The sequence below is a fragment of the Xenopus laevis genome, chromosome 8S, assembly GCF_017654675.1.
Source record: "Xenopus laevis strain J_2021 chromosome 8S, Xenopus_laevis_v10.1, whole genome shotgun sequence".
In the NCBI taxonomy this organism is placed as follows: Eukaryota; Metazoa; Chordata; class Amphibia; order Anura; family Pipidae; genus Xenopus; species Xenopus laevis.
In genome coordinates, this window is record NC_054386.1 from 78,833,049 (window position 1) to 78,852,902 (window position 19,854).

The 19,854-nt window shown below is 38.4% G+C and overlaps 1 protein-coding gene across 6 annotated transcripts in view; it reads right to left on the bottom strand.

Moving 5' to 3' along the window:
• The window catches only part of atp11c.S (ATPase, class VI, type 11C S homeolog), a 50,677-nt gene that overhangs the window by 30,278 nt on the left and 545 nt on the right, over positions 1–19,854 (bottom strand). For 5 of the 6 annotated variants that reach the window (XR_005963899.1, XR_005963898.1, XM_018233140.2 and 2 more), the window contains exons 2-6: positions 19,245–19,384; positions 9,557–9,676; positions 6,346–6,435; positions 2,260–2,340; positions 1,029–1,136 (exon numbers count right to left, since the gene is read on the bottom strand). Coding sequence is in view for 4 of the 6 variants with exons in the window: in XM_018233140.2 (XP_018088629.1) it covers positions 1,029–1,136; positions 2,260–2,340; positions 6,346–6,435; positions 9,557–9,676; positions 19,245–19,271 (426 nt within the window). In the remaining 2 variants the exon portion in view is untranslated. Of the gene's footprint in view, positions 1–1,028; positions 1,137–2,259; positions 2,341–6,345; positions 6,436–9,556; positions 9,677–19,244; positions 19,385–19,671; positions 19,851–19,854 lie in introns of those variants that run through there. The other variant, XM_041575155.1, reaches the window with a different exon arrangement.

Sequence of the window (19,854 nt, forward strand, 5' to 3'; positions counted from 1 at the left end):
AAGTGCTTACAGCCTAAATAGACAGCAACTGTATCATTATTTTGCAAAATGTATAATCAGCACAGTTGACTTGGCCATTTCCAAGTTAGAAAATTTGACTATTAATTTTGCACACAGCATGGTTCAGATACCTAGTTAGCTCCCATGTACAACTTCATGTTTTAGGCCCTGGGGACATGCAGTGTTGCCTCCGCTGCTCTCAGCCTGTGGTTTTTTTTTCTGCAAGCTGAGCAAAGCAGATCTGCTGCAGAAAAAAACACACGCTGAGAACAGTGGAATCAACACTCAGTGTGCAATATATAAGGCATGGAAGATCAAAAACACAAGACTTTCCGAAATCAAAGTCCAATCAAAGACAAATATATTTGTCTGGTCCAGTCCTGGCACTTGCGGGCCATTGATTTGTATCTGTATCCACCCACATAGATTGTAAGCACTATGGGACAGAGACCTCCTTCCTACTGTGTCTTTTAGCACATGGCAATTTATCTCTGTGTATTAATACTTGTTTATTACTATGCTTGTAACTATTTATAATTTTTTATAATTATTATGCTTGTCATCCATTTTCTACTCTGTAATACTGTACAGCCCTGTGTATTCATTTAGAACTTTATAAATAAAGTTAAAAATGCATTGATACCTACATACATCTTCTATGAAAGTCACTTTGGGTGTCCTGGCTAATACATTGTTTACTATTGAGATAGTGTAGGCAGCTAACCAAATCTTTCTGTTGCTTGTAACATCCCACCTGAGTTAGTTAATTAATCAGGTTATTTAGACTGTTTCAATTGCACAGCAAGTTTTATAGTTCCACATTATATAATGTTAAAGTATTCCACTAGGAAACAAATAGCTCATAAATGGAAATACTCCACAGCCATAGCTTATAACATGAATTCTTTCCATTACAAATCAAGTTCAAGTATTTTTAAAGTAATAAGGCTAAGCACTAGTGTTTCGAATAAAAGACGGGTGCGCAGTTACTCTTTAGAAAGGTGAAATGTTTACTGTTATTTCTTTACCTTAATTTTTTCGCTCTCCTTTTTGACACATTTGGAACCTTCAATAACATAGACAGTGCTGTTATTGACTTCATGATCCGTACGATGCCGCAACCAGTCTTCATAGCCCTGTTTGGCCAAAAAATAATAACATATAACAATTTTGTCTCATGGGAAGTCAAAACACTAACATTTTTATAGCAATCAAAGCAGCCATATTATAACGCACTGATATGTAAGAGCCTCTCTGGTTTGAAAATCTAGTATAAAAAGGTAGAGAATTTCTACATTTTGAACAGTTCATTTCCCTAACCACGTTTTATTAACTTTTAAGATGTTACAGTATGTATTAGTCTATGCTTAGCAATTTAGAACTGTTCTTTATTTGTTTTAAATTATTTCCCCTGATATTCTGTTGCTTTTCATAATGCTATTTAAATTATATATCTGATTGTTAGGGTCCCCAGCAAAAAAATAAACGGATGCCCTGTGAGACTGCATAATTGTTACACCATATTGCTTATTCTTCTAAAGAGAGCCTCCCAGTTCCACTTTCTTTCTTACTTCCAAATCACTGCTAGGGTAAGTGGGAACCTAGCGACCAGTTAGTCAATTCCAAATGGGAGAGCTATAAAATAATAGATACATAAATTAAAGAAGCACTAATTACAGTTTGTTTTAGAACAGGATAATGGAAGCCAGTGTTAATCACTCCCTCTTTTTAAACTGCACCCAGGTTACCACAAGACCATGTCCACATTAATTGTGGTAGCACTCAAAAAACCAAATGGTTGGTGCTCAATGCAGGGATATCACTTATCAATCCCTTATCACATACAGGCATGGTGCACACAGGGAGAGTGTGGCACACCCAAGGAGCATAGGGAAGCCAGATTATGGCACACACAGGGAGCATAGGGAAGGCAGAGTATTGCACACACAAGGAGCATAGGGAAGGCAGAGTATGGCGCACACACAAGGAGCATAGGGAAGGCAGAAAGTAAAAGACCTCATTTGACATCACCCACATCTGCATCACAGTAGGGCACGAGTATACCATTACTAATGAGAAAATAAAGGATGTAGTTGAACTTGAGTAAAAAACATCACGTTTAAGGTCATATTTATGTAGAAATATTCAAAATTCACAAGGGTTCACAAACTTTCAAGTATCATTAACTGCACAGAAACGGCAGGTAACATGACAGTTATTATGGCATTAAAAGGACAATACACAAAAATACATATTTACCTGTTTAATGGCTGTGACGATAATAACAAAAAATAGAGGAAGGCCACTGGTTACTGGGCTTGTTGGTGTATCTACAATAGCCTGTAGGAGAAAACACAGTAATGTCATTGACTCCTGGGATGCAAGTAATTTTTGTTTTCAGTTCCACAGAGAACAAGAGTAACAGAACACAATGAGTACTACTGGCAGTGGTAAACACTCCCCCCTTGTTCCAAAGTGATTGAATGATTGCCAAAGCCAAAGACTGGTGATTGTAATTCAGTTGCTTTTTGAAAAAGATGTTCAGGTCAGTTCATATGGCAGCGGCTTCCCAGGAGTCCATGGGCTGCAACCAAAATGAGCCACAACTCCCCATTCTTTTACATATGGAAACTGAAGTATTGTAGAGCCAATGTCCCCAGTTCAGCACTCAAGGAAAAGCCAGACTTTGATGTATTATATGACAAGTATTAGGCATGTAAAGGAAGTTGCTGAGAGAGGGGACAGCCATTAGGGAGCCATACAATGAGCTAAGTGACTTCCTGGCTGAGTGGTTTATATCGGCTTAGTGCTGCCTGGAAATTCACTTACACTATTGATCTACAATAATTAATACATAAAAGCTTAAAAGGGGAAACATACTCTCTTCAATAGATAGGTAAACATTTAGTTTAGTTTATCAATATAAGTTAGGCAAAACATATTGGCATAGGTCATTCAACATAGGGAGCCTTATCAATCAGCATTTGTGCTTATTCAGATAATTGCTCTGTTCTGGAAGTTTCATACAATTATTCCTATTAAATCAAGCCTTCTGGTAGCCAGGTCAGAATTAAAAAAAACTATAAGAAAAAAAAAAAAAAAGAAGGCCGATTGAATAGTTGCTCACAATTCACCATTCTATAACATACTAAATGACAACTTAAAGGTGAACAAGCCCTTTAAGGGGTATTTTGGGCATTCTAATGATACATTGTCGGGCTACTTAAAACACAGTGACTAAAGCACCTGAAACAGCCTGTGTGTCTGCTGTGCCCAAACTGGTCACTCTTCTGCATCTGTCCAGAACCAGACCCACTGTACCATACAAACTTGAAGGTACAACAGTGATCGAGGACACAGATAAGTTTAAAGTTCATTTGAAAGAAGAAGTAGTAACTTGAAACAGAAACTGGGAAATTGAATTGGGAAGCAAGGGAAGGTTTGTAGTGTTTGTGCAAGATCGAGGGAAAAGTGAAGCTAGAATAGAGAGCATGGCAGAGAGATATACTGTAGTTTTCCTTGTAACCAAATGCATTTTACTGGGGTTAATGATATGAGCATTTTGTCTACAGTAAACTCTTCCTGGGTCTTTGTGCGTGTAAGTTCTGTGCAACATTTATTAAAATAGATTGTTACAAACTTAAAATGTGAATAACATGGGATTCAATTCATTTTGCTTAAAATATTATTTGCGAAGGGCTCTTCAGAACCAGATTAGCTTGCCTTATGAAGGATCGGCTTCAATTCACTAATTACTTTCAAATGCAATTACGTACCCTAAAAGCAGTGATTCTTTACTTGTTCCTATATCAATGAACATTTACAATACATGTGAATAAATGAACAGTACTTTATTCAATCAAATACAAAAATGTTAATGGACATTCAGAAGAAGTTGGTCTAGCACAGGCATGTCCAAAGTCCCGCCCGTTTTCAAATTTACACCGACTCACAGCCTCCATCATGAAATTAATAATAATGGGGCCTGCCAGCACAGTGCGATAAGGAATCGCGTAGCCATAATATTTGGGCACATTAGTGAAATGATCTGCCACTTGATCTATACTGCTGCCTGTGTGCTGAAGGTGTTGGCAATAGACACGAACTGGCACATAGTGACGTGCCTCTCTCGCATACTTCTTTAGGGCTGAAGGTGTTAATAGACATACTGACGTGCCAGTACAGTAAACTAAAGAAATATGTGAGAGTGGCGTGTCACTATGTGCCAATACGTGTCTATTGCTAACACCTTCAGCACACAGGCAGCAGTATAGACCAAGTGGTAGATCATTTCACTAATGTGCTCAAAAATTACTGCCACGGATACGCAATTCCTTGTTTAAATGAGTTAAAGGAAAACTATACCCCCTAAACAATGTAGGTCTCTATTAAAAGATACTGAGTAAAACAGCACATGTGTAAAACCCTGCATCATGTAAATGAACCATTATCATAATAATATACTTTTTTAGTAGTATGTGCCATTGGGTAATCATAAATAGAAAATTGCCATGTTAAAAAATAAGGGCCGCCCCCTGAGATCGTACCATTCACTGTGCACACATACAAACCACATGTAAGGTCACATGAGCCAATTAACAGACAGAGTTCTGCCTTTTGCTTCCTCACTTCTTCCTGTTACAGTTAGTGTTGTAGTATTTCTGGTCAGATGATCTCTGAGGCAGCACAGATAGAGTCACGAAATGGTGGTTCAAGGCAAGAGATGTAAAAGGGCAATATTTATGTAAATATATATACCAGTTTGGTGTGATTCTTTAATATGTCATTCAATTTGATATAAACTATCTGTTGCTTAAGTATTCATTTTGGGGGTATAGTTTTCCTTTAAATGATGCTAATGGTTCAAATAATGTCAGGCTGAATGGTCGGCCCCCACACATTTTCACCTCACCAAATCTGGCCCGCGTTGCAAAAAGTTTGGACACCACTGTTCAAGAATGTTGCAGGTAAATTCACATTACTTGTGGGTGAAACTTAGTTGCACTTTCCAGGGCAAAAATTTATTTCTGAGCACAAAAGAATGAAACAGATTTAGAACAGCTCTGAATGACCTGCTGCCCATTAGTTTCAGGTTTTCACTGTTCAGAGGTTTAATCTATTTTAGTGAAAATATTAGCAGTGTATACAATTTGTATTCCTCACATTTCTCTTAATGGGCTCTGTATTCACAATGTTGCCCCCACAAGGGGATCAAGCACAACAGCTAACCTGTGTTCTACACTGCTGCTTAACTGTGGTTCCCTAGATGTCACTAGACCACAACTTCCATCATTAATAACATATAATCTAGATTAAAGTATGGTGGAAGTTGAAGTTCGCCAGTATGGGGACCCATGGTTAAGAAACAGGGTTTTATCTTGCTGCACTACAACTACCACCAACCAACCACCACAGAGAGAGAATGCTCTGAGCTGTTGTGTAGATGGCATCTTGTCATTAATGCTTTTGGTAGCCACAATAGTCTCAACAGAGGTCTCAAATGTATCTTAGGCTCCCCATAATCGATACACCGATATAAACTGCCGACAGACTAAGTTGGCAGCTATTTGGGCAGTGTATGGGGGCCCTCTGACAGGCTTCCCCCAATCGATTTCTGGCCAAAAATCAGCCAGATGTTGATTGGCCAGGTTTAAAAAAACTCTGTATGTATGGCTGCCTTTAGTTCTTAAAATCAGGATTTAACTTTAAAAAAAAAGGGTTTTCTGATGGATCATTGCTATTTAAAGTGAATCTATTGTGCCTGAGTCTTCTGTGCCCTTTGCAACAGTTTTTCAGGTATAAGGCACAAACTGGCTTTGGTAAATAAAGCCTTATTTGTTCCTTTAGGTCTGCTAATTTGAACATGTTAAAAGGTTATAGAAAAAGCTTGCTACCTTGTTCGGTGCTTTTTTGATATATCCTCATTTATGAATACTTCCCATGATTAAATTTCAGTTCTGTGGAATATTTTGCTACTTATAAACACTTGGATCATTATTACGCATAATAATAATAATCATAATAATAATAATAATAATAATAATAATAATAATAATAATACATGGATTCCCATATTCCTTCATTTAAATGGTGGCAATCAGAGGGTCATAAATGATCAGCTTTTTATTTTCCTGTGCATATGTCTAATATAAATATTTAACAACATTTTGGCAATTATACAGGGCTCTGTCTGTAATTTAACATACCACGTAACGGTACCCTGTTGATCTCATGTGAGATTACCACATTAGAGACAAAAGACTTACAGCCCTTTAATAAGAACAGTTTTTGCTTGGTTGAGTAAATTTGTCTTTTTTGCTGTTGAAAATTAACGTTTTAATTTACCTGAATAAGAAAGATGATGAGGAAGTAAAAATTTGCAATTCTTCTAAACTGCTCAAACAGGTTTTTGGGGATAAAGTTCCATACAGTATACTGTTAAGAAAAGAAGTTGTTAATACTCAAAAATGTCATTGATAAAAGCATAATAAATCGAACAATGGTTAACAATATACTCACTATATACATAATGTAAATAAGTAACGTTAAACATCCATAAACTTTTACATTTATGTTTATGTTTCATGAAGAGAGAAAAACTTCAAGTTCACATATTTCAGTTTCAAATTATATCTAGTCTGAGCTTAGAGTGTAAGAGATAGATCTAATTCTAAGATAGCTAGTTATTCTAATGGAAAACCAAGGTATCCTTTGTGAAAAAGGTAACTAACAATTGCACCTAAAGGAATAAATAAATACATTCTCACACCAAATAAAAACAAAGCTTTAATGAAACGAAACAACTTAAAATGCACTGGACATTCCTAACTGCCGAATTTTGTTCTGATTAGCAACAATTTACAAACAGAAAGCAAAAGCAGCATTTATAATACTTAAAATGGCATCTGTGTAAATAATAATATGTAAAGTAATCTGAATAATTTCTATAGAGATTAGTTGTATCTAAAAAGCCACATGTAAGTGAACAGCTCAAGAAGGACAAACATGGCAATACCCATTCGGGGTCAGACTAGCAATATGGAATATGCCAGAGGGGCTGCTGCAAACTGCCAGACTGGTGCTTTATATTAGACTTGAAATCTCAGGACCTCTATCAATAATGGCTGCCTTTGACAAAGCCCGGGGATGCCAGGTGAAATGCGCGTCAGGCACATTTGATTCCTTTAGATACCATAGGCAGGGTGTAGGAACTCTATCAATAATGGGACAATGATCGGTGGGAGGGCGGGTGCTGGTGGTGGAAGACTGTGGTGCGATCCATTGCAAGGGTGGAATGGACTATTAGCCCCCTGCAAACACTATTAGGTGCCGATATACTGTAGTAGAGGTGTCCTCATAACAGTCGGGCAGGCTCAATACCAATCGTTATCGGTGGTCCCTTTTAGCGTGTTCCTTACGACGCTAGTACCTAATGGGAATTTTAATTCACTCCAAATAGAAATCCAGTATTTTATACTACTAATAAAAGTTGAGTTTTATTCATCTAATAAGGAACTGTGAGAAATACTGAGAGCTGGTGCATTTTCAAAGGGTCGCTCCTCTCTGTCCCTTATTTACATTTGAGCACTATGTTACAAGCAGAAGGAAAAGGCAACCTCAGAACAAATTAAGCCTATGCTCCTTGTATGCCCTGCTTGTTTTACCCTAATGCTTCTCTAAATGCTGCTGAAAAAATGTGTTCACCAACTACTAGAATATCACCACACATGGACACTTGTTAAATTTATTTTAAGGAATAATGTCCAAAATTTTAAGGATACCAGAAGTCCTTTAGGAGTATTGATACCATCTAAAAGCACAGGACTGCTGGATTAACTGTACCAGCCAGTTAATTCTGGATCCAGTGAATATTGGCCACTGGCACACGTAGCTTAAAAAAAGTGGTGGGCACAAGTTTTATGGTCCAAGAATTCTGAAATCCCTTACCAGGAACTCAAATATTGTGTCCTGCCCTCTGTATCAGGGTTGTTTCAGCAGCAGGCTAAACTATCTATGAACAGCTCAGTGCTACCCAACTTTGTCCTTATTTTGAGTGTATTATTTTCTACTCCATGTTTGCTGGCCAGATTATTAAAAAAAGAAGTTGCCATACAAATAGGTTTATAAAATGTCCTTTGGGAGGCTGGAAATAAACTGTAGGGCAACATCCAGCCCTTAAGCTTCTAGTTGAGAAGCCCTATTATAGTTCTTTAAATTGGGAAACTAAACAAACTTGTTAACTATTGCAGTTCAAAGCTGGAGTGCAAAACATTTACACTGTGTTCAGGTTAGAGATAAGACAAGCATGCTTATACCTAAAGCAGTGATCCCCAACCAGTAGCTCGTGAGCAACATGTTGCTCTCCAACCCTTGGATGTTGCTCCCAGTGGCCTAAAAGCAGGTGCTTATTTTTGAATTCCAGGCTTGGAGGCGAGTTTTGGTTCCATAAAAACCAGATGCACTGCCACACAGAATCTCAATGTTGACAATCCACATAGGGGCTACCAAATAGCCAATCACAGCACTTATTTGGCACCCAAGAAGATTTTTACTGCTAGTCTTGCTCCCCAATGCATTTTACTTCTGAATGTTTCTCACTGGTTCAAAAGGTTGGGGGTCCCTGATCTAAATTGAACTTGTTACTGTAAAGATAAACTAGATAATATAATTAGTTTGTTTATAAGGAATCTGAAACATTTGCAAAAGGCTTATGAGATACCTGAGAGTCACACAGAAAAGCTAACCACTTGATTATAAATAATGGAATTCCTGATAATAGAACAGTGCCATTATGAGAAACATCTTTCTGTATACAGCTACTGTGGAAGAGTAACAGTGTAGCCACAGGACACAGCAGATAACAGATAAGCTCTGTAGTATACAATGGGATTCTTCAGAATGTATCTGTTATCTACTATGTATCCTGTGCTTGAATGGCTGCCCACATGGCTACACAGCAGCTTGTTTATGTAAACTACACTGTAGTAGTATTTCTGAAGCAAACACACCAGTTTTAACAGTGCAGGGCAACAGTACATTATATTGTCATTCTTTTTTTTATTTTTGGTGTTAGTGTTGCTTTAACAAATGAGAAAAGATGCCAAATCCTTTTACTTATAGTTTTCACAGAAGAACATTGGTGCTGCAGTGAACAGACATGGGTATAACACTGTGCTCATGAAGTAGGCACATCAGCAGGGCAGCAAAAGAAAAACCAAGGCCTCAGAGCAAATGCAGGTGCCTTTTCTACATTGTGTCAGCAAGCTGGCATCTGTCAGACTTAAGATATGTTTCTAAAGATTATATGCTTCTTATGCCCAACCCAGCTTTCAACTAAGTGGGATTGTATATTGGCTCCTAAATTTTCATCTCTGTGGTGGAAGTTCATATTGTTTTCCTCCATGGTGCCCCCTAGGTCACGAAGGCAGCCTCTGCAGTCCAGCCACTAAGTCAAGCTTGAACCCGGGTTTACTAGTTAGTTATCACTGTTCCACAATCTTTATAGAACATTCTCCTGTGTGTCCGTAAGCAGAAAGACTAACTGAAAAAGGCAAACCTTTGAAGAGACAATCCTATTATTACAGAATTTCGGATGGATATAGGCATCGTTATCTGAAGCTGGTCGAGGTCCAACATACACAGTGCGAGTTCCGAAGCGGCTTTCTTCACGAGGACACTGCCAATAAAAGCAAAGAAGACATTATTTTTAGATCAATGTAATTATTAGGCTACAGTTAAATAAGAAATTCTACTTTGGAAAAAGGCTATTTAAAAGACTTGCTATGCTGTGAATAGCAAACCTCAGTCATTTTATTTCTGGGTTGAATTTTATTTTAGTATCCACATATAAGGATCTCAGTATTTGCCATGTGAAGGGAGGTGAATCATAGGCCTTCAGTTCAGAAGCAAATAAACAGAAAATGTTGTCAAAATGTGATTGGACAATTTGGCCAATGTTTAACATATAGCCTGACCATCTAGGTATGTATATAGTATCCTGCGATTCTGGTGAATCAACAATTATTGGTCCCAACTGAAAAATTTCAGGTGGTCAGTCAAATTAAAGTGAAAAGAAACTGCAGCATTTTTGCTCCTCAGCACTTCTGTTCTGATCATTCAGGTGGTTCTCCCAAATAAACGAAACACAAAAGTGGAAATATACGCTCAAATGGTATCTATCAATTCGGCACACTGGCTGATCGATAAAAGTATCATACGGGTCTGTGTGTGTCAACTTTTACTGTATCCCTGAAACCAAATTTGTATAAAAGTAGTTTATTTAGTAACGGCAATAAATTAGCACAATGTATATTTTAAACAACCGAACAAAGCATTTAGTAAAAGAAAAAAAAAATGGCCATAATCACTCATATAATCATATAATATTTTCAGTACATGTATGGGATAAATTATCCAAAAACTAGTTATCCAGAAAGCTCCGAATAATGGAAAGTCCATCTCCCTTAGACTCCATTTTATCTAAATTATCCAAATTTTTAAAAACAAATTCCTTTTTCTCTGTAATAATAAAACAGCAGCTTGTACTTTATTCAAACTAAGATACAAATAATCCTTTTTGGAAGCAAACCCAGCCTATTGGGTTTATTTGATGTTTACATGATTTTCTTGTAGACTTAAGTTATGTAGATCCAAATTATGGAAAGAGCCATTATCCGGAAAGTTCCAGGTCCCAAGCATTTTGGATAACAGATCCCATACCTGTAGTAATACGTTTTGTACCAATTCGTTTTCGAACCAACCAGAAAGCACATTTGGCAAGCTACATTCATATTTTAAGAGATGAGAATATAGGCAGAAGTGAAGATGTCTCTGCCTCTCTGTTTAAAAGCCTAATGGAAACAGTTTTGTTCTGTTTGGGTGCAGCTGAACAAATGAGGATCAACCATCAATTAAAACATGACAAAAAAAGATGTGCTTTTATTTACTGTAAAATACAAGTGAAACACTAAAGTTTAGAAGTTCAGGAGTAATTTTATGCACTATGTAAGGGGCAAGGATAGGTTCAGCACAAGCCCTTTTTCTTGAAGGGTTGTGTTGCCCCTTTAAGGGATGACCGTACAGCACAAAAAAGGCCAGATCAGGGCAGGCAGGCACTATTTTAGGGAAAAGCCATGTGCAGATATGTCCATGCATACTGAGGATATTCCAAGTAGCAAAACTGCACATGAATACGTTCAGCAGAATATTCTCAAATATATGTGCCATCTCTTTAAATGCCCATGGTTTGTGACCCACTGTCATGCTACCAATATCAAGCAGAACAAATATTTACTGACTGATAACCACTTGTAGCGATCATGTGATGACACCACAAGTAGTATCCACAGAGCATGGTGGAAACCTAAATAGATTATTTATTTAATACTATCAAGTTAACCAGTATTATAATAATACGGATAAAAATAAAAACACAGATAAAATGGCTCCCTTGGTAAAATAGTTGATTAACAGCTTATGAATATGTAGCCATCTTTTTTGTGCTTATGATTTAAGGCAGGGGCACACGGGCAGATTCGGGGAGATTTTATCTAACTTTTAATAGCAAGTTAGTTACAGTATAACCCATCTACCATAGACTCCATGAAAAATGTGGTTATTTTTCATTTTTAAAAAGTATTTCCTTCTCTGCTATAATAAAACAGTACCTGTATTTGACCCTAACTAAGATATATCTAATCCTTATTGGAAACAATCATATTGGGTTTATTTAATGTTTATTTAATGTTTGAATGATTTTTTTTTGTTGACAATACAGAAAATCCCAGTTCCTGAGAATTCTGGACAATAGATCCCACCCACTCTGTGGGTGGTAAATATTAGGCAACTTTATACTGACTGGCTGTATTTTGGACTCCCACCTTGTCTATAGAATAAAATAACCTTGACAGTATTATATTTTACCGGGTGGAGAAAATGTAAGCCCCACTTAGCTACATAGTTATATATATAATTGCAGATACACATAAAATATTTATATCTTACATGCAAAAATATATACAGGTATGGGACCTGTTATCCAGAACACTCTGGACCTCTGGTTTTCCAGATAACAGATCTTTCCGTCATTTTGATCTTCACACCTTAAGTCTACTAGAAAATCAGCAAACTTTAAATAAAGCCAAAAGGCTGGTTTTGCTTCCAATAACAACAATATTTATATTAGTTTGGATTATGTACAAGGTACTGTTATATAACTACAGAGAAAAAGAAAATAGTTTGCATGTATTCAAAAACTGTGCATATGTGAATATCTGTTGGAAAATGAAATATATTTATAATAATTTACTGAATAAATACTTCTCAGCAGGAATGTTAATGCTAATCACTGTATTTATGGCTCCAGCATTAGAACGGTCAGTAATCAATTACTTAGAAATGGAGAGGGGTTGCACACTCAATGAGAGAAATAACACTTAGTAGACAAAGGTGGTATTAAAAATTCCCCTTGACAAAGGCAAATGTATCTGCTCCCTATGGTTTGTCTCTTTTTGCCTTGATCTTGTTACCTGGTAGTATGTATATATTTTTGCTAATACTGTTGTATTTGATATACCAGTTTGTCTGATGTAAAAAATTTTTTTTACTATCTACTATAAAAGGAAAAATTTTTAATACCACCTTTGTCTACTAAATGTTATTTCTCTCATTGAGTGTGCAACCACTTTCCATTTCTAAGTAATTGATTACTGACAGTTCTAATGCTGGAGCCTTATTAAATACAGTGATTAGCATTAACATTCCTGCTGAGATGTAGTATAACCAATGGTCTGCTTATTTAGCTGTCTGGTTGAACAGGTGGAACTTTTAGTCGTGCAAAATGTACCTGATCCCCCCCCAGAACTAAACAAATAATTTTTACTTTCTGTAACAGCTTCTGACCTCACATACATTATGTTGCGACACAGCCAGTCCAAAGGATAATAATCAGCAATCAGCGCATTACAAAAGTCATGGCAATTACCAACATTGTGTTGTGTCATCCAGTACTAATTGATATAACAGTAAGTTAGAATCAGCCTTTAGCAGTGAATTTACCAAACTGCTCATTATTTACAGAAGAAGAGATGGACCACATTGATGGGGTAAAGCTGGCCATATACAAAAAGATCCGATCGTACGAATCCTCGATGTGTGACGTGTCTCGACATTTGTCATGCCATGCCGATCGGTCATTCAGTTGATCGAACAGGTTAGAAAATTTCTGACGGCTGCCAATAATATCTCTGCGGGTATTGCCGATCTGACGAACTTCAGTGGGAGACTGTCACTAGCTTTTGTCGGACATAACTTTCGTACGATTGCTGTCAGGGGCAGAACATCGGCTGATCTGTTCTTTTTCTACTTTATTTGATTTGAAAGGTTAGTGGCAGGTCGGAAGATGGGGAAGTCCGCTCATTCGAGGATTCGAACGATCAGATCTTTGCATTTATGGCCAGCTTAATACTTCAGCTGAATGAATAAAGGCCTGTGCAAATACTGCCCATTTAAATTGACAGCCTGCCCTAAAATGCACATTTATCTGTGATATATGTACAGGTATCCTTGGACAACTTGCAGATGTCGATTTAAGGCGTTGGACATGCTGGCAGCGATTTTCATGGAGATTTGTCGCCCTCAATCGCATCTAAAAAATTGCAAATCTTACTGTGTGCCATTGCCCTTAAGTTATGTACACAGGAAAAGGTGGTTACATTGCACATCATTTTTCCATTAACAACTATTATTTTTTTGACCATAAGGTGCAAAGGAGTCCTTCACTTTACTACTAAACCAGGGCCGCCATCAGGGGGAAAAACAGGTGGGACAAGTGTCCAGAGCCCGGGCATGAAGGAGGGCCAGCAGTGCTGCACTTCTGCAAGAGCCGGGCCTCCCTTGCGTGCGCCGAAGATTTGCGGCCAGCCGAAAATACGGAAGTGCCGAAAAGCCAAACAGCTGAACTCCCGAAGCGGTGCAAAGACCCGAAGCCACGAAAATAGCCAAAGTCCAAAAGCGGCGAAAAGACCCGAAGTCAAGAAAATAGCCGAAGTCCCAAGACTTCCCAAGAGGGACCGAAACATCGGGCATAGATACTATGTTATACACACACGTATGGGATCCACTATCCAGAAACCGGTTATCCAGAAAACTCTGAATTACTGAAAGGCTGTCAGACTTCACTTTATCTAAATAAAACCACATTTTTAATAATGATTTCCTTTTCCTCTGTAATAATAAAACAGTAGCTTGTACTTGATCCAAACGAAGATATAATTAATCCTTATTGGAGGCAAAAACCAGCCTATTGGGTTTATTTAATGTTTACATGGTTTTCTAAAAGACAGACATTTTCTAGATCTCTTGTGATCTCTTGTGAAAAACAGTTCAAATCAGCAGGCGACAAGTAAGGGAAAAGTCACAAAGGCAAGGTTGTAGCTCAGCAATCACTCTTAACACACAGCAGCACTTCCTGTTTGCTATCCCTTCCACAACGACATTTAGATATAAAATCAACTGCACCAAAAGCACCTCTCCTACAATGATATGTGATAGAATGTACTCCCAACGCAGTAGTATTAAGGATATTATGTTTCTCTAACAAAATATATAAGACACTCGCCTTAAATACATTAAAGACTATTAAAGGGGTTATTTATAGGGATGCACCGAATCCAGGATTCGGTTCGAGATTCGGCCTTTTTCAGCAGGATTCGGATTTGGCCAAATCCTTCTGCCAAGCCGAACCCGAATCCTAATTTGCATATGCAAATTAGGGGTGGGGAGGGAAATTGCGTGACTTTTTGTCAGAAAACCAGGAAGTAAAAATGTTTTCCCCTTCCCACCCCTAATTTGCATATGCAAATTAGGGTTCGGATTCGGTTCTGTATTCGGCCGAATCTTTTGCAAAGGATTTGGGGGTTCGGTCGAATCCAAAATAGTGGATTCGGTGCATCGCTAGTTATTTACCTTCCATCTGAAATTATGTTTACTTTTCAAAAAGCTTAAACCAGGCAAAATGACCTGAGAAGGCTGCCTGCACACCAATATAAAATAAAATATATATACTTGTTGGTTCAGGAATAAAATTTTATATGGTGGAGTGAATTATTTGCAGTATAAACAGTGTAATTTAGAAATAAAAATGGCATCATTAAAATCATGACAGAATCCCTTTAAACTTGTTTCTATTAAGCAACCAACAGGAGGGCAGTGAACGTGTTCTTTCTTTTCAGGAAACAGTTCCATGTACCATACACACTTTTTACTCTTGAGGGGTCAACTCTACCTACAATTTTGAATTCTGGTCAAAAATCAGAATATACGGATGAGGGTGTGTGTAGTGTAGCCTGATAAGATCTCAAACACAATCAACCCTGTCCAACCTGTTTGCCATTTAAATGTGCCAAGGAAGTCAATATGAGAGTTGATGTTTTAATATTTAACTCAAGTACTGCCATTCCTAGCCCTGTAAAATAAAATGTGTAGTTACAATGTCCACTTTAATTAACCAGCTTTAATGTCGGTAGATTTAACAAGCATTTTGCCTAAGGTACTTAAAAGGTTGCGCAGAGTAAGCTAATATCTGCAGCCCGCAAGAAAGGAATATCGTCTTACGTCATATCAAAATATACCTGTTTCAGAGCAAATCAGACAGGTTTTCTTACCGAGACCATGTAGAACATGAAAATTAAATTTAATCTCATTTTCCAAGCCTTTGCCCATCAGCCTGAGCCCTTTCTCGACATATAGGGGCACATTTACTTAGCTCGAGTAAAGGAATAGAATAAAAAAAACTTCCAATTTCGAATGATTTTTTTGGCTACTTCGACCATCGAATTGGCTACTTCAACCTTCGACTTCGAAACGAACTAAAAAGCGTTCTACTATTCGACCATTCGATAGTCGAAGTACTGTCTCTTTAAAAAAAACTTTGACACCCTACTACGCCACCTAAAATCTACCGAGGTGCAATGTTAGCCGATGGGGAAGATCTCCTAACAATTTTCTGATCGAAGGAAAATCGTTCGATCGATCAATTATCTGGAACAGCCTGTAAAAGCCAATCACACAGTGGTACAATACCCTTACAGCACGAAATGGCTTCAAAGCAGCCTAAATTAAATTTTCGATTAGTCTCTAAACAATAATCACTATGCATGAGACTAAGGGTCCCCATAGACGCGACGATTCTTCTTGCCGAACGACCGATTTTAGGGAAGTCCGACCAATCCTTCGAAATTATCGTTCGGTTAGTGGTATTCGAACGATCATACATCTCGCGATTTTTCGGCCGACATCTGTCAGGAAATTGATCGGCCAGGTCAAAAAATCTTTGTCGGTCCCAGTGCAATCTATCTATGTTTGCAGGGCCAAGCAGGCAGCTCCCCTTGGTTTTCCTGCCAAATTGGTCTTTTTAGTTGATGGTAAATTCGTAGGATCGTACGATCGTTCCGAGAAGATCGTGGTCTCACGATCAGGAGCTGATCTTTACATCTATGGCCAGCTTAAACAGGGATGAGCAAACAGGAGATACTTGCTGCAAATCATTCAAGCCAGTCTAAGTGGTGCTCCACTGTTGGTTTGGGGACTTTGTAAAGGGTTGCTAGAGGTGTATACTGCATATGTCAGGGCAATGGCTCAAGATTTATGAACGGGGGAAATCTGTACTGCCACGGGCGACAAACCCATTAAAAATCCTTTTTTCATTCAGTGGCATTTGGATCACTACGTGTATATACATTACATGTGGCAATCCATCTTAAAGGAAAACTATACCCCCAAAATTAATAATTAAGCTACACGAAGCAGGGTTTTACATATGAGCTTTTTTATGTAATATATTTTTATCGAGACCTACATTGTTAGGGGGGTATAGTTTTCCTTTAATCATGGAAAACTGTAAAACATTTTCCTGCAATTACAGGAATAGTAACACCAAAAAATTAATTTAAAGGAATGTCAAAATAATGTACTGTTGCCCTGCACTGGTAAAAATGGAGTGTTTGCTTCAGAAACACTACTATAGTTTATATAAACAAGCTGCTGTGTAACTATGGGGGCAGCCATTCAAGAACAGGATACACAGTAGATAACAGATAAGTTATGAAGAATCAGATTTTATACTACAGAGCTTATTTGTTATCTGCAGAGTATCCTGTGCCATTTCTACTTTTTCAGCTATGAATGGCTGCCCCAATGGCTACACAGTAGCTTGTTTATATAAACAATAGTAGTACTTATCTGTTACCTACTGTGTATCATGTGCCTTTTTTACTTTTTCAACTTTGAGTGGCTGCCCCCATGGCTACAAAGCAGCTTGTTTTTATAAACTATAGTAGTCTTTCTGAAGCAATTGCACAAGGCAACAGTATATTATATTTTCATTACTTTAAAACATTTTGGTGTTACTGTTCCTTTAAGTCAGATAGCCACATGTAATGCTACTAAAATGAAAGACATTTTCAGGAGACTTATTGTCCTCTGTAGCACAGACTTTCCATGGCCGGCAAATCTCCTTGTGTGGCATTACATTTAGTGATATGCATATAACGTACCAAAAAAACAATGAGTGTTTCAAGACTAGTAATTTTTTTTCTTATCTTGTTTTTCTGGTACTTTCGTAACCTATAGCACAGTGGGGGGGGGGGTGTATGCAATGGGACTTACCCAACTAGAGGAGTGATGTAGCTCTGAAGCAAATCGAGTTCATGTGATCCACAGACATATTAATAATAATCGACCCATAAACATAGGAAATATTGAAGTGAAGCCGTAGTTAAACAGAATTTATCCAACATGAAAAAACATTTTTTTTCTTTTAAACTCATTAACAAATTCAATTTAGTTACACAAAAAGTATAGCTTTTGTAGAGCATATTCTGATTACAATGTGTCTATTGTCTTACAGTGTGTATATATCAAACCTGTTTGTCTTGACATTTGACAAGAAATTCTGGCTATTTTGACATCTGAAACATTATCCTATTCTACAGCATGCATATGTATTTTGTGCCCATTCATGTAGATGTGCTAGGAACCCAACAAGGCACGAAGCAATTGAACAAACAATTGAGCAGAGTAAAGATCTTACATACTGTATATGAGCCCTTGAAAAACTGCAAACCCAAACCATCCTCAGACAGCTGGCAGGCCACAAGAAAACTATGCATATTTATTTTAAAAAGTGTACTTATTTATACGTATATAGTGCCAACATGATCAGCAGCACATATTAATCATTCCCATCACTCCCTGCTCCTGTAGAACTTACAGTCCAAACTCCCTACCATGGACACACAAACAGGCACACCAGGGTCAGGTTCACCTGGAAACAACTTGTGCAGGTTAAAATAATTCAGTGATGAACCAATAAATGACAAGAGAGCAAGTTACAAAAAGAAAGTACAACACACCACAAAGAGGCTGAAGCTATATAAACATTGCAGACAATAATTAAGTTTCAGGCTCGTCGATCCTTCACGTGCCTTTGTTCTTAATTAAAAGGTGATATATTCCTGTTTTAGAACAATGAGTTCAGGCCAGTGGACCAATGAACCTTCTATCAAAGGCAAACAAAATGTCATAGGAGGCAACAAAATGTTGTTTCTGCCAGCCGATTACACATACTGCAGTAATCTATAAACCAAAACAATTCTACCAAGAGCTTGCTATCAAAAACAAAATAACAATGCAAGCAGAACAGAAGCGATTGTAGCCTTTTACATCCTAGAGCAGATATAGTCATGAAAGCAGCTATTTGCCAGCAAGTCCCCTGACTGTCATTTAGACAGGATATGTTGATATACAATATGGCACTTGAGGGGTTTAAGCATGCAATCTATCAACACAAGTGTAAAGGTGGCCATACACGGGCAGATAAAGCTGCCGATATCGGTCGTTTAGACCAATTTGACAGCTAATCTGCCCGTGTATGGGAGCTTCCGATGGGTCTTCCCGATCGATATATGGCCACGATAACGATCGGGAAGGTTTGATTTTTACCAGACCGACCCTTCGGAGCCCCTTGGTGTATAGTAATCCAACCGTTCGACCATACCGCCAAACGTTCGGATTACCCCCGATATAGCCATGCCGTTAGCGGCATATCGGGGAAAGATCCGCTCGTTTGGCGATGTCGCCAAACGAGCGGATCTTTGAGTCTATGGCCAGCTTAAGATGAACATGAGCACATGAGAACACAGTGTGTCAGTAGTCAGCAACATAACAATGGAGACGAATGTCCTTACCAGCCAACTGCGGCCCAGGCGGAACATTGTGGTGCAGCAGCACAGCCGTCACATTTCACCCGCAGGCAGGGGGCGAGGATGCGCTGGTCAGGTCAAACCACCTTGTGACAGTTGCGTGTGACAGTTGTGTGCACCAGGGGCTGCAATACAGAAACAATTTGTACAGCACTGCATACGAACATATCAACAAGAGCTCTTCCTCTTTCACTAGAAGCTGACATTTGTTTTGTATAAACCAGGGCCCGCAGTTTCCTAGTCTCCAGCTGTGTCACTTTCCCAGTAATGCATGTGGGGCTCCTTCCTGTCCACTGCTGTGCAACCATTGGCCGACCTTAGCCACCCCCGCAAGAAACTACAATTGAGCCTTCCCTACTGCCCTGGACTTCCCACTAAACACACCCTGCCAGTGCCCTGAGAGTTCTCTTACCCTCCACTAACTCCAAACAGCCCCAAACCTTCCGGGAGTTCTATTCATCTCTGTGGCATGAGGCTAGCAGTCAGCCTGAGCAACTCTCCAGCTGAGACACTTCCTGCACCCAGGACCCATGGATCAGCCCATTCTCAGTGCACCCCTTGCCCTACTCTTCTTTCTACAGCCCGCGCGTCAGAG